We start from the raw sequence: 12,827 nt of genomic DNA, 5'->3' as shown, positions 1-12,827 counted from the left end.
AGGTAATATCCTAGTTTTTGGTCTCCAATCAGCTGACACGTCCAATGGTAAATTGGTTACTGTAACTTTCTGCATTTAGGTTTGAAATATTTTGTATTAGCACACCTAAATTTTAGCGTTGATAATATGTATATAAATAAATGATAAAAAGGAAAATTTTTATAATTCTTCAGGAATTTTATAAACTGATCATGTCCACTTTTTCATCACACCAAAGCGTTTCCAGGGTTCAAGGACATTTTGACAAGTCAGAAAAGCACTCCAGTGATGGGTTGCCCTTTATCATCTTTTTAATTTCCTTTTCTTGGACCCCCCCCCCCCTTCTCCAACACATACAACGTGTACGTGGTTATTTAATGGAAGGCTGAAATAAAATGTTATGTTATATGATGTCCATTCTCGGACATCTACGAGTCCATATTTAGGGAGCTGTTTGCAATTTGTCAACAGATGTATATAGATTCAATGCTTTCAAGATCCACCCATTAACGTTTGAGTATTGAAGACAACTGGTCCTCCGACACATGGCTGAACTACGGTTTCACGAGGACCTTTATTTTATTTTCCCTGAATAGTCCCAATATTTTCCTCTCTTTTTTTCAATATGGCATTAAATGTTTGCAGATCAAATTAATTTACTTGTTTTTATTACAAAATATGTTTACAAAACTATAATATATTCATTAGCTTCACATTCAGTCAGGAAAGGCTTCCTGACACGTTCTATTCATCAGCAAGTCACTTTAAAAATATTTTTCTTTGCCACCGTGAATAAATATAAACACTCTTGTTGTGTAATTTCAAGAATTATGTTAACATGTTTGTTCCATCCTAGACTTTGGTTAAAATTGTAACTTTATTTTTGATTGAGACAAATGTTTATCCAGTAGGATTACTTTGATTGACAGGTTGAAATCTCCAGCAGCTGTTCCTATCAGTAAGCCTCATATTCCCCCTCTTAATGTTTGCTTGGGTTATATGTTTTGTCTTGATTGCAGCTCTTTGATTTTTGTTAGCTCTCCAAAAATTCAAAATATTAGAGGGATATTTTACAGCTCTAAAACTTTTTAAGTACACAAGTATTTGTTATACGTAAAATATTTTTACTATACCAAAGATTCCTTTGAACAGTGAGTATGGAGAAATTAGGGATTAAAAATGAATAATGTTGTATAACAAAAAATTACAAACGTACGAGGGGTTATCAAAAAGATCGTTGACTGGCGCCATGAAATTAAAAGTGCTTAAGATACATCAGTGAATTTTTACAAATTTAGTTAGCATCATTTTTTCTATCATTAGAATAAAGCATGAATCCTACGTATAATGTCAATGTTTTTGTAAGCAGTGGTATGAACAATCACGTGAATTCACTTGTGTTTTTAGACATAATTGTTCCGTAAAATTTTCAATTTTTACTCATTCTCTAATTTCTATGTAGTCGTTAACTTTTATCTATAGAACTGTCAACCAAATGGAGGGGGGGGGGTGTTACCCCAATGTGGCATGGTGAAGTTTGTCTTTTTTCCCTCACATCCTTTTAAAAACTGGCATAGACTTAGGAATAGTAACAGACTAGAGAGAAAAAAATACGTTTAAGTCGAAAGTGATGTTGCTCGTTTGTGGTAGAAATTTTAATCTTGTCATAGTCAAGTGAGATCCTAGATCCATTTACAATATAATTAAAATAAGCGGTACACGCTCATGACATTGTAAAGTCATATTTAAAATAGATGCATGTTAGTCTTTATTTAAGTCCAAGGAATTTTATCAAGAAAAGTGTATTGAGGCAGAGGGAGCGGACATTGGGAAGCAATGAGGTTGTCGAACGTCATAAATAACGGCGACAGCTCCAGGTGATCAAACTTAAATTATCTCAAACCTTTTTGTTTTTTTCCCCCTTAAAATGCTGTGAACATAGCCTACTGGGATACTCTGATTTTAACGCACCAATCCGAACTTTTTGATAACCCCTCGTATAAAACAATGCAAACATCGCAGTGTGAGAAATACTGCTACACATGCATATCATGAGGAAAGGTTGTGTCTTCTCCCTACATGTTGTATTCGATTATTCAACAAAATGTTCATGACAATCGCAAAATCTGATTTATCACGTTCAAGAATAAATAAAGTTGACTGCTTTTCCCATGGTGATAACATTTCCCTACCTATTTGAGGGCATTGGTAAATTGAAATCTTTTTTTCACAAAGTATAACCTTTTTAACACTGAAAAAACAAAATAATAAAAAAAAAATCTTAGTTCATAAAATATTTTATTTTTTAATTTCAACATAAGAAATAAGTCAATATCACAGGTTTTGTGTTCATCTAACATAAACGAGAGCATTATAGCCCTATAATACAACGCGGGAGGTGAGAAGGAGTTTTGTTTCTTATCTTGGTAATTACTAGCTGTACACCGTACATGTAATTGATGTAGCACCAAATTCACCCAATCTTTTTGTAGGTCAAACGCTTTTGTCAAAACAGAATTCCTAGGAAAGATAAGAATCTTTTATGAGGGTCAGCTTGCCTTTGAAGGAACCACTTTATCCCAACTTTCTCACCAGTAAGAAACATCTGAAAACACGTCACTGATCTAGCGGTTTTCACGGATCCTGATGTTCAAAATGTCTTTATAAATATTACAAGGAAAAAGAAAATGGGTGAGCATGTTTATAAAGAGTGGAATGTATAGTTTATCAGAAATAAAAGAAAGAATAAGCATATACAATGTATTAACACTGAAGATCCCCTTGCGACAGTTCACGGTATATTTTCAACATTTGTTCTCCGGTAACATAATGCCCGGAAATTTGGTTTCTAAATGAACATCCGGAGGGTCGTCTCTTCTGGAAGGTGAAGCCACTGTGATCAAATCTAGGAATTCCGGCGGCGCTGGCACAAATCCCCGTGATGTGAATATCCTCCATCCAGAACGGTTTAATCCTGCCTGTGATATCGTAGAGAGCTCTGGCAGCTGGAACTGTAAAAGCATAGGCCGTTCCCGATAAATACGGTGGATAAAATTTTTCTCCAAATTCCTTTGATGAGGTGTAATATTTCGAATTTTTGTCTTTTATTGGTCTAGCGCCAACCTGCTTGCTTCCTATAAGAAATTTATCAACTCGTCGTCTCTTCAAATTCATGGCGGAAACCAAGTTTGGAATGTTTATAAACATGTCGTCATCAACTTTCAAGCCATATTTCGCGTTTGCACAATAATTTTTAATCCATTTGAGCATTGATATCGATTTGAGCGTCAGGTTTCTGTATGTATCCACAAAATTCCCTAAAATAATATCCCTGTGGATACTATCCTCCTGCTGGACTCTATCCAGAGTAGACTCATTTCCCATACCAACTAGAAACACAAGTTTGGTTTTGTAAAAGTGATTTTTCGAATACATTCCCCATGACTTTCGGATAAAATCGCGTGATTCAGAATTTCCAAGACTAGTACAAACAATAACTATAAGATCCACGTCACCGTTACAAGTATGAGGGTGGTTTAGGGGAAATCCTGACGGATCGTTCAACCTTATGACTGTCGGTTTAGATTTTGGACTTCTTTGAATCACTCGCTCGGTTACTATCACACTGGTCAGGTAGATCAGAAGGTTTATAAGAAGGCTCAAACAGAATATGACGGTCAGAGCAAAACGAGCAAGATTCATCGTACAGCGATCTCCTGACCAATATCACATATAGGTCATTTCTTCCTGGTCCCATTCCTTATTACACACATCACTGTAATTAGAATATATTTAGATTTTTCAGAAATGAAATTTCAAAAAAAAAAATGTAACAAAACTATCGACAATTGAACACTATACTGCTTACATATATCTACAAGAATTAAGTTCACTGAATAAGACACAATACATAAACTTATAGAGAGAAGTCACAACTAAATCATATACCCCCGAGTCTCCTTCCTCTTAGTTCTAAGCCACGGTAAAATGTTTGTATTAGTTCATATTTCGAAACCAAGTGCTGCAGGCTACGGGACCAAAGTTATCTATCATATCAGAATCTAGCTAGTATTAAGAAAAAGTTTGCCTTCCCCTTTTATCAATAAAGTCAATTCTGTGAGCATATCTGCCTACATCGGCCAGAAAATTATACTTCATTGTAGGAAATCTATACAGCTGTGTCTGATGATTATATTGGCGGTTACTAATAGTTATACACAGTACTTTACAAATGTACACTTCACTAAATCAAGGAAGCAAATGTGAGATATGACAAAACAATGTAGTTTATTCCCTAAACTGTAGCTATAATGTAGAGAGGACATTACTAACATGAAACATTTATAATGTATGCATAAGCAGAGAGAGAGAGAGAGAAAGAAACCAGAAGTATCTGACAAGACTGATGCTCTACCGGTATGAACTTGGTGTATCTTAGTATAATGTACTTGTGTACCAAGTCTTATTGAAATTTGAACAAAACTATAGCTAGGACGAGTAGCATTTTGAAAGAATTTCAAAGAAATCTCTATTTTTAGTAACCATGGCAACACCTTTTTGTTGAAATTAAAAACTGATAAATAGAATTATGCATCTTAGTATAGTGTACTTGTATATCATGTCTCATTGAAATTGAATAAAAACTGGGGGAGGAGTAGCATTTTGAAAGAACTTCACAGAAATTTTTATTTTTAGTAGCCATGCGAACACCATTTGTCGAAATAAAAAAAAAATCGATATATAGAATTATGTACCTTAATATTTAATCAATACATTTTTGCTGTTTATAGTAAATAATTGTTCAAACTTAAAAACATTAAGATTTGTTATGCCCCGCCATGAATATGGCCGGGGCATATAGTGTTTGTCATGTCCGTCTTCCGTCCTTCCGTCTGTCCTTCCGTCACACTTTGCGTTTAGCTCTGTTCAAAGCTCAGTTTCAAAGAAACTATCCAAGATATTTTTATCAAACTTCATATGCTGATAGATATTGATGAGGGCTATGCAACTGCATCAACATTTTTTGACCTTGACCTTTCCTTTGACCTTGACCTCACTTTTCTTAAATTAGTGTTTAGCTCAGTTTTAAAGATACCATTCAAGATAGTGTAATCAAACTTCATATGTTGATACATACTGATGTAAGCTATTCAATTGCATCAACATTTTTTTGACCTTGACCTTTATTTTGACCTTGACCTCACTTTTCTTAAATTAATGTTTAGCTCTGTTTTAATGAAACCATTCAAGATATTTTTAACAAACTTCATATGCTGATACATACTGATGAGAGCTATTCAACTGCATCAATATTTTTTACCTTGACCTTTCCTTTGACCTTGACCTCACTTTTCTTAAAAAGGTTTTTAGCTCAGTTTTAAAGATACCATTCAAGATAGTGTTATCAAACTTCATATGCTGATACATACTGATGAGAGCTATTCAACTGCATCAACATTTTTTGACCTTGACCTCACTTTTCTTAAATTAGTGTCAAACTTCATATGCTGATACATACTGATGAGAGCTATTCAACTGCATCAATATTTTTTGACCTTGACCTTTCCTTTGACCTTGACCTCACTTTTCTTAAATAAGTGTTTAGCTCAGTTTTAAAGAAACCATTCATAATATTTTCATCAAACTTCATATGCTAATACATACTGATGTAACCTTTTCAACTGCATCAACATTTTTTGACCTTGACCTTTCCTTTGACCTTGACCTCACTTTTCTTAAATTAGTGTCAAACCTTATATGCTGATACATACTGATGAGAGCTATTCAACTGCATCAATATTTTTTGACCTTGACCTTTCCTTTGACCTTGACCTCACTTTTCTTGAATTAGTGTTTAGCTCAGTTTTAAAGAAACCATTCATAATATTTTCATCAAACTTCATATGCTAATACATACTGATGTAACCTTTTCAACTACATCAACATTTTTTGATCTTGACCTTTCCTTTGATCTTGACCTCACTTTTCTTAAATTAGTTTCTGAATCTAACGTCATATGCTGATACATACTGATGTAAGCTATTCAACTGCAGCAATATTTTTTGACCTTGACCTTTCCTTTGACCTTGACCTCACTTTTCTCAATTTGTGTTAAAATGTTGCATTACTAATATACCCTTGGCGGGGCATTCATGTCCTATGGACATATTTCTAGTTTCATAATATTTGGACAAACATGCGAGTCTGGAAATTTTTATGTGTGGATCACTGCAGTTAAATAAGTAGTGGAATGCATCTTCCAATTTCTTTATGAACACAAGTGATAATTCTGTTCTCTCTTGCAATGCATGGCCGTAGGAACCGGGGGGGGGGGGCACGGGGGGCCGTGCCCCCCACATTAGAAAACTTAGCTACTATATGCTTGTGCCCCCTCAATAAAAACGGCTGATGACTTTTTTTTTTTGTTTTTTTTTTTTGCTTGTCAAGGAATTTTGGTAGTTGTTAGTGCCTCTCCAACTGAAAAAGTTTGGCTGTGCCCCCCCCCCCCCCCCAAAAAAAAAACCTGAAATTGCTTCCTACGGGCCTGCAATATTATTATCCTACTTTCCTGTCTTAATTGAAAGCTTATCATTCTAAAAACACGATTCATCTAGAAGAGAGGGAGAGAGGGCATGACAAGCTCAATCCATCATTAATCGACTGATGACCATCGCCTGAATTATGAGATGTTCGGATTCTCATTGATTTATAGCGACTGATCACATTTAACTCGTCACAGACCGACTCTACAACACTGAATTATCAACTGCCAGAAAGGTGGCAAAACATACCGTTATATATTAATTTGTTGATGGTGCAATATGGAAGTTCTCAATCTGTCAGGGCAAGGCTGCATTCTTCGGATAGCTTCATAAAAGAAGGAAATGAAAGACTGTGCTGCTAAAAAAATCAAAACCTTACGTAACGAACGAGAATAGCGTGTTATGTTGTTAAAGCAGATTATCCAATGACACGAGTTTTTGTGGCACATTAAACGTTTTGATGAAGTATGAGATAAGTTTAGATAAGAATGCGCTGATAGGAAGCAGATGCTTTGAATAACCTACTAAAAAGAGATCATAGGGAACATATATATTTTAATAGCACAAAAAAAATCCCCCGTCTGTTTGTCGCTGTGGTTTGATTCCAAAAGAAAAAATAATTACATTTCGTACGACTGGGCAAAAGATAATTGCACATCTTGATTTTAAGAAAAAATCCTTGTGTAATCTTGATTTTCAGATGTAGTCCAATTTAGGAGAGCTTGTTTGGCATTTACCAGTGCCCCCAAATAGGTCGGGAAATGTCATTTTCCGACCTGCTTTAGAGCACTGGGAAAATGATTCTTTTTTCACCGTGACAAAATTTCAAATAACCTTTTCAACACCGAAAAATTCCGTAAAAAATGGTTAAAATTAGCCAATGTAAATGTAACAAATTATTTTGCCCGGTTACATAAAATATTGAATACTCTGCTAGGGGAAAATGTTTTCTTATAGCTCAAAGTGGACACTAAAGCATACGGCATTTCTCTTCCATCATTCCTGTGCGATGTTATTGTGAGAAGTAAATGCGAGTTTTTATTACAGTCTTAAAGTTATTTAACACACTTTCATCTCAGAAACGCATTTCTCGTAAATAAAGAACTGAACAAATCGAAAATGACCATGTTTAAAAAAAAAAGAAAGAAAGAAAGAGGGTGTGGAATTAGAACTATTATCTTGACCCTGTATGATGTGAAAATACATTATGTCATGTCAGCTTTCATTCCTTATTCATTCCTTATAATTTAATTTTCTATTATTAAGAAAAAATAAGACAATTTCTCCTGCAAAAATGCCTACAAAGTGTACGTATTTTAAATGTAACGTCAAGCGGATTGATACGTTTTTGACGTAAGTCATTGTGACGTAGGCAACCCAGGATATACGATATAATCTATTTTTCTAATCCAATCAAATGACGCGTTACAACCAAAATTAAATTATCATTTTTTTTTTTTTTAAATTTAAATATCACCATAAGAAATAGGTCAATATCACAGGTTTTACTAATGCCCAGGGGCAAAGAAGAGTGCGGGGTGGGGTGCGAACTGCAGAAGTAAGCGAAAGCGTAAAATATTGCTCAGGTAAATACAATCTACGGTGCTTACAGGTCCACTATTTTTTGTCAAAGAGTCCAACAGTATAAAGTCGGATACAATATTCTAGCACATAATTACTGCATTTTTTCTGTAAGCTAATTCAGTAAGCATGGCGAAACTATGTTTTCAGTGGGCCCTGATGAGATTCTGTACAGATTAAGATACCCGGCTGGAAAGGATTGTAGACAAGTAAAATCAAGGCGCGTGGAATGATTAAAAGTAGCCGGTTTGTTTACAAAGTTCTCTATGTACAGCAATAACGAGGGGGTTGATTGACGGACAGTTAATTATGGTGATTGACAACATATGCCCCTTAGATATTAATATGACGGGTAGTCTTAATAGGTGTTTATTAGTCACCCTACGGGGCCGTCTTAACACAGTATGAACGTTCAGAACTGGAACTTATCAAAGAGTATCTTTGTGTTTGATTACAAACAATCACCACTTCTGAGAGAGAGAGAGAGAGAGAGAGAGAGAGAGAGAAGCAGCTAGCGCCCTATTCTGCTGATCATTCCTCCATTTATATATAAATCAAGAAATTCCAACAACATTCGTAAATTCGAAAACAACAAAATATCAAAATTAAACGGAAACATATGCATCAAATTATTATCATTAATACTAATTATGCAATTTCTTTTTTTCAGAATGTAAACAGCAGATTTATACATAACTGTTCTCTGTACATAAAATATATAATAGTATATAAGTATTATGATATTGTTACTATTTTACATCGTAATTTCGACAGAATCTGGAATGGATCTCACCATCATATAATTGTATGAAGTTCATGGAATGTGTGTACTTAGTCTAACTTAAACCTATCTTATTGTCTAGACCTGCGCATCCTTTATGATTACTATTTTCCTATCAACACACCAGAGTGTCTTATAAGACCTTGGATACAGCCGGAAGTTATGTGGTGTTTGGTGAAACACTTTCATGGTTCTTGAATTTCCGGACAAACTTCCTGGCTTGTCGGTACAAGGTGAGTCCGTTCTGCCAGGCTGACACTGAAACCGAAATTGCACGGTAAAATGAATATCCCCGCCGCCAAATCATTAAAACTTGTAATCACTTATCCAGGCTAAAGGTCCGAGGCTGCACCAAGTTCGAGACGGATTGTTTTCAGACAAAACACAATTCCGAAAGTCTCTCTCTCTCTTACCATTGCCACACAATTTCCAGACTTAAAAAAATGACAATTACATATCAAAGCAATGATTGGAATCTAGATATGTTGGTTAATGCTTTTGATCAGTTCTAAAATCCAAGAAGCTTTCGCGCTGAGTCAGAACATAGAATCTTTCACTCGAGACTCATGAAGTGAATTGAAATTGAGTTTCGTTGGCAAATAAATCAACTTTGGCAGGTGTTTCTTCGGACAACTTTTTAATGGAGGCCCCGAGTTACCCTGGTCATTAATCTTATGCCTCTTGCAGCAGGGGCCAGAACTTAATCCAAGATTTAGAGGATTAATTGAATTGGGCAGCGCAAAATTCTTTATATGACCGGTAAAGATAGTCATCTTAGTGTCTTCCCACAAATTTTTATTATTTAATAGTATGACTAGTATTTAATAGTCATAACACCAACTTTTCTATTTTAATTAAAATTTTGTGGGAAGACATTAGGAAGAAAAACCTTTATCAGTCTGTTTATGCATTCATAAAAAAATCGTTAAGAATCTTTATTTAAAAGAAAGAATCACCCAAATGCGATATTTTCTTGCCAAAGGGTGTGGAACAAAACATATAGAAAGAAAAATAATTCATAAAACACGCACCTGTTATTTGCACAAGTTATGTCCATGATGTTAAAGGAAGTGCTACACAGTGTCAAACTTCACACAATGGATGGATGCTCTGAGCGACAGACTGAGTGGCTGAGAGACAGATTAACTTCAGAGAGTGCAAATCTAACATGCTTTATGGCCCAAACATTATTAGTTTTCTACAGACACATATATAAATTAAGCATGAAATGAAGTGGCTTTATCAGATAATTCACCAATAAGCCGTCTGTTCGTGAGGTTTGGCCCTCTTCTCCTCCATCAAACGGAGAAAGATACCCCTAACTTGATCAACATATACTCATAACATATGGAAATCAAACGTCAGAAATATATATTTTTTGTTTTGGTTTGATTTTGATGTTATGATTCAATTATTTTAATATTTCTTTTGATGGAAGTACTTTACACGTATAAACTTAGCCAAGTGCAAAGAGCAGATATTGCAGGTACAATTAAGACACTCTATAGTTGATGTTGAAATGTCTGAATATCATATATGAAGATCAAAGTGTCTATTACAAGAACTTCGACAACAATCAGATCATTCAAATTTCTTTTATTGATAGGTGTTAAACGTTTCTCAATGATCGAGCTTATCTTCTGGAGGGCTAATTAGAACTCCCCACCCCACAATTTTAAACAATGACATTAAAAGTATTTATGCAAGGAAGCAGTTCTTGAAATGCAAAATATGAACACTTTTCCCAAGGCATTTTTTGTTATGTTGGGTCTATTTTTATAAACAAAAACATACCCAGTAGAAACTACTATCCTTATTTATGATCCTGATGTACCCAATATCACGCAGAGTTGGACATTGCTTTTTTCGGCAATTTATACCATCATTTTTCCCTCCCAGTCAGTTGGTTTACATGAAAAGAGCAATTTTTTATAAGTGAAAAATAGGAGAGTTTTTGAGTTCTTATACGGTGTAAAAATAGTACATGTGTTACATTAAAAGTTTAGACTTTATCAAGTTAAACTTATCTATAACAGTCTGACTGTTATAGATAAGTTTAACTTGATAAAGTCTAAACGTTTAATGTATGCCCCCCCCCTCCTTTTTTTCAACTCAGACGAAATGAACAGTCATAACTCTACAATCAATACTGTTTGCGTTTACTGTCTGTCTAGTTAAAAGTTTAAATCTGTGAAGTCCCGGTGCGTTTAATATCTTGATCATAATTAAACATCTGTTCTGTCAGTGACATTCAGAAAATTCACAATTGACAGCATCACGGGAAGCATCTGCTTATGTAGGACAAACGTAACTGAATATAAACGCAGGAAAGTAGTATTTTGTTTGAATTGGTACAATGTACTATGTATATATACAGTAAGCAATTTACATGCGTTACATTAAAATTTAATATGTATTGATCATGCAACTTTAACTTATCCATAACAAAATTCATAGTTTAAATTGAAAAACTTTAAATATTTTACGCAATATTTTGAAATAATCAAAGTTTTGTGAATAAGAGAACTGGTTACTAAATCGACCATTTAAGAACTTAAGAATCTAGAGATAGTTTTGGTTAGTTATTTCTCTTCTGAAGTTCTCCTATACCTGAAAAGGAATCATTCAATGTTACATACAAAAATAATAAATACATGCAAGCATACTATTGTTAAAATCCGTGCAAGTGTACCATTATTAGTTCCCTCTCTTTCATTAAACCGAGGTAAGAAATTTTAAACTTTAAATTTTGAGAGAAAAAAACTTACCAAAAATTCACAGAACACATCCGACAACAAACTGAAGCTCCCACTTTTTGAATGATTTCAGTCATGTGATTTTTTTAATGTAAAATATAGATATCGGCAACGCAGTAGGGTAGGCCATTCTTAGTAAGCCACTGGATCGCTTATCAGGAAATCCGGCGTGTTATCAGCTGTTCTACCGAAACCTAAGCATCCTATATCTTACTTCAGTAAAAAAACAGTCATTTTATCAAGAGAAGCCTATAGCAAAAATAGACCCCGCCATAGATTGCTTGATATCACCATGTTCTAAGTGCTTGTTCGGATGAAAGATGTATTTAATTAAGATTCAAAGACCAGACAGAAACTAGGGAAGTTTAACGTACATGTATTTGAATTTAAAAGATTTTAAATGATTTCTACAAAATGTTCCGCTACATCCTAAATATCGATTGAAAGTAACCAAAAAACGTGTGCTATACTTGTGTTAACCATGAAATATCATGCCTTTTCGTCTTCTTTCCCGAGGAGCGGATCTCGGGTAGCAATTCATATCAATTTTGAGATCATCAAAACATGCTTCAAGATAAATGAAGAGGTATACTTATTTGTCTACCTTGATAAAACGCTAAAAAATATTAAAAGAAATGAGGAGTTTAGGAGGAGATAATAGTTTTTGTGATAAAATTAAAAAGCTGGAGGCAAAGGTAATTTCAAATAAGATTCATAATGAATGATTGCTTCATGTAGTAGAAACATGACAAATATATTTCTTTCGCTCAAATCTTTTGCGTTCCAGTATATTTAAATCATATACATGTATGTACATAGATAGAGATCTACATGACTATTACAACATCTCGTACACAGTACACCAGTGTGGCCCATCAATCAAAAATTATTTGTTTCCTGGAATTTCTCGGAGTAAATATAAACACTATAAACTAACACGCACACAAACAAAATCCTCAGCACAATACCATCCAATATCTTATAAACCAGGGTTAGTTTCTATCTGCTTTCACACATTAGCTCAGATTACAGATTTAATACAGTATTGATTGTCTTGTGTTATTTCCTCTTCTCCAGTTTTATTGTGTGTGTGTTTTGTTTTGTTTTGTGTGTGAGTGTGTGTGTGTGTGCGTGTGTGAGGGTGTATATGTGTGTTTTCTCTCTATCAAATGTAGTTACACAATAAAT

General features: G+C 34.4%; 1 protein-coding gene across 3 annotated transcripts; it reads right to left on the bottom strand.

The window, feature by feature from the left end:
- Positions 1-2,280: 2,280 nt before the first annotated feature.
- LOC133186855 (beta-1,3-galactosyltransferase 1-like) lies at positions 2,281-11,670 on the bottom strand. Of its 3 annotated transcripts, none has more exons than XM_061322218.1 (2): positions 11,652-11,670; positions 2,281-3,754 (listed from the first exon to the last, which is right to left on the bottom strand). In XM_061322218.1, the coding sequence occupies exon 2, from the start codon at positions 3,679-3,681 to the stop codon at positions 2,743-2,745; it is 939 nt and encodes a 312-aa protein (XP_061178202.1). In that variant the 5' UTR covers positions 3,682-3,754; positions 11,652-11,670; the 3' UTR covers positions 2,281-2,742. The 3 variants fall into 3 exon arrangements, with proteins under 3 accessions (XP_061178202.1, XP_061178201.1, XP_061178203.1); XM_061322217.1 differs by lacking the exon at positions 11,652-11,670 and adding an exon at positions 9,008-9,276; XM_061322219.1 differs by lacking the exon at positions 11,652-11,670 and adding an exon at positions 6,771-6,853.
- Positions 11,671-12,827: the final 1,157 nt, after the last annotated feature.

The sequence above is a fragment of the Saccostrea echinata genome, unplaced genomic scaffold (assembly GCF_033153115.1).
Source record: "Saccostrea echinata isolate AGI-Se365-2 ecotype Australia unplaced genomic scaffold, CSIRO_AGI_Sech_v1 ptg000014l, whole genome shotgun sequence".
NCBI classification, from domain to species: Eukaryota; Metazoa; Mollusca; class Bivalvia; order Ostreida; family Ostreidae; genus Saccostrea; species Saccostrea echinata.
This window is presented reverse-complemented; position numbering and strand designations above follow the sequence as displayed.

Coding starts and splice junctions, on each gene's coding strand:
- LOC133186855 (XM_061322218.1), bottom strand. CDS start 3,681: ATGAATCTTGCTCGTTTTGCTCTGACCGTCATATTCTGTTTGAGCCTT.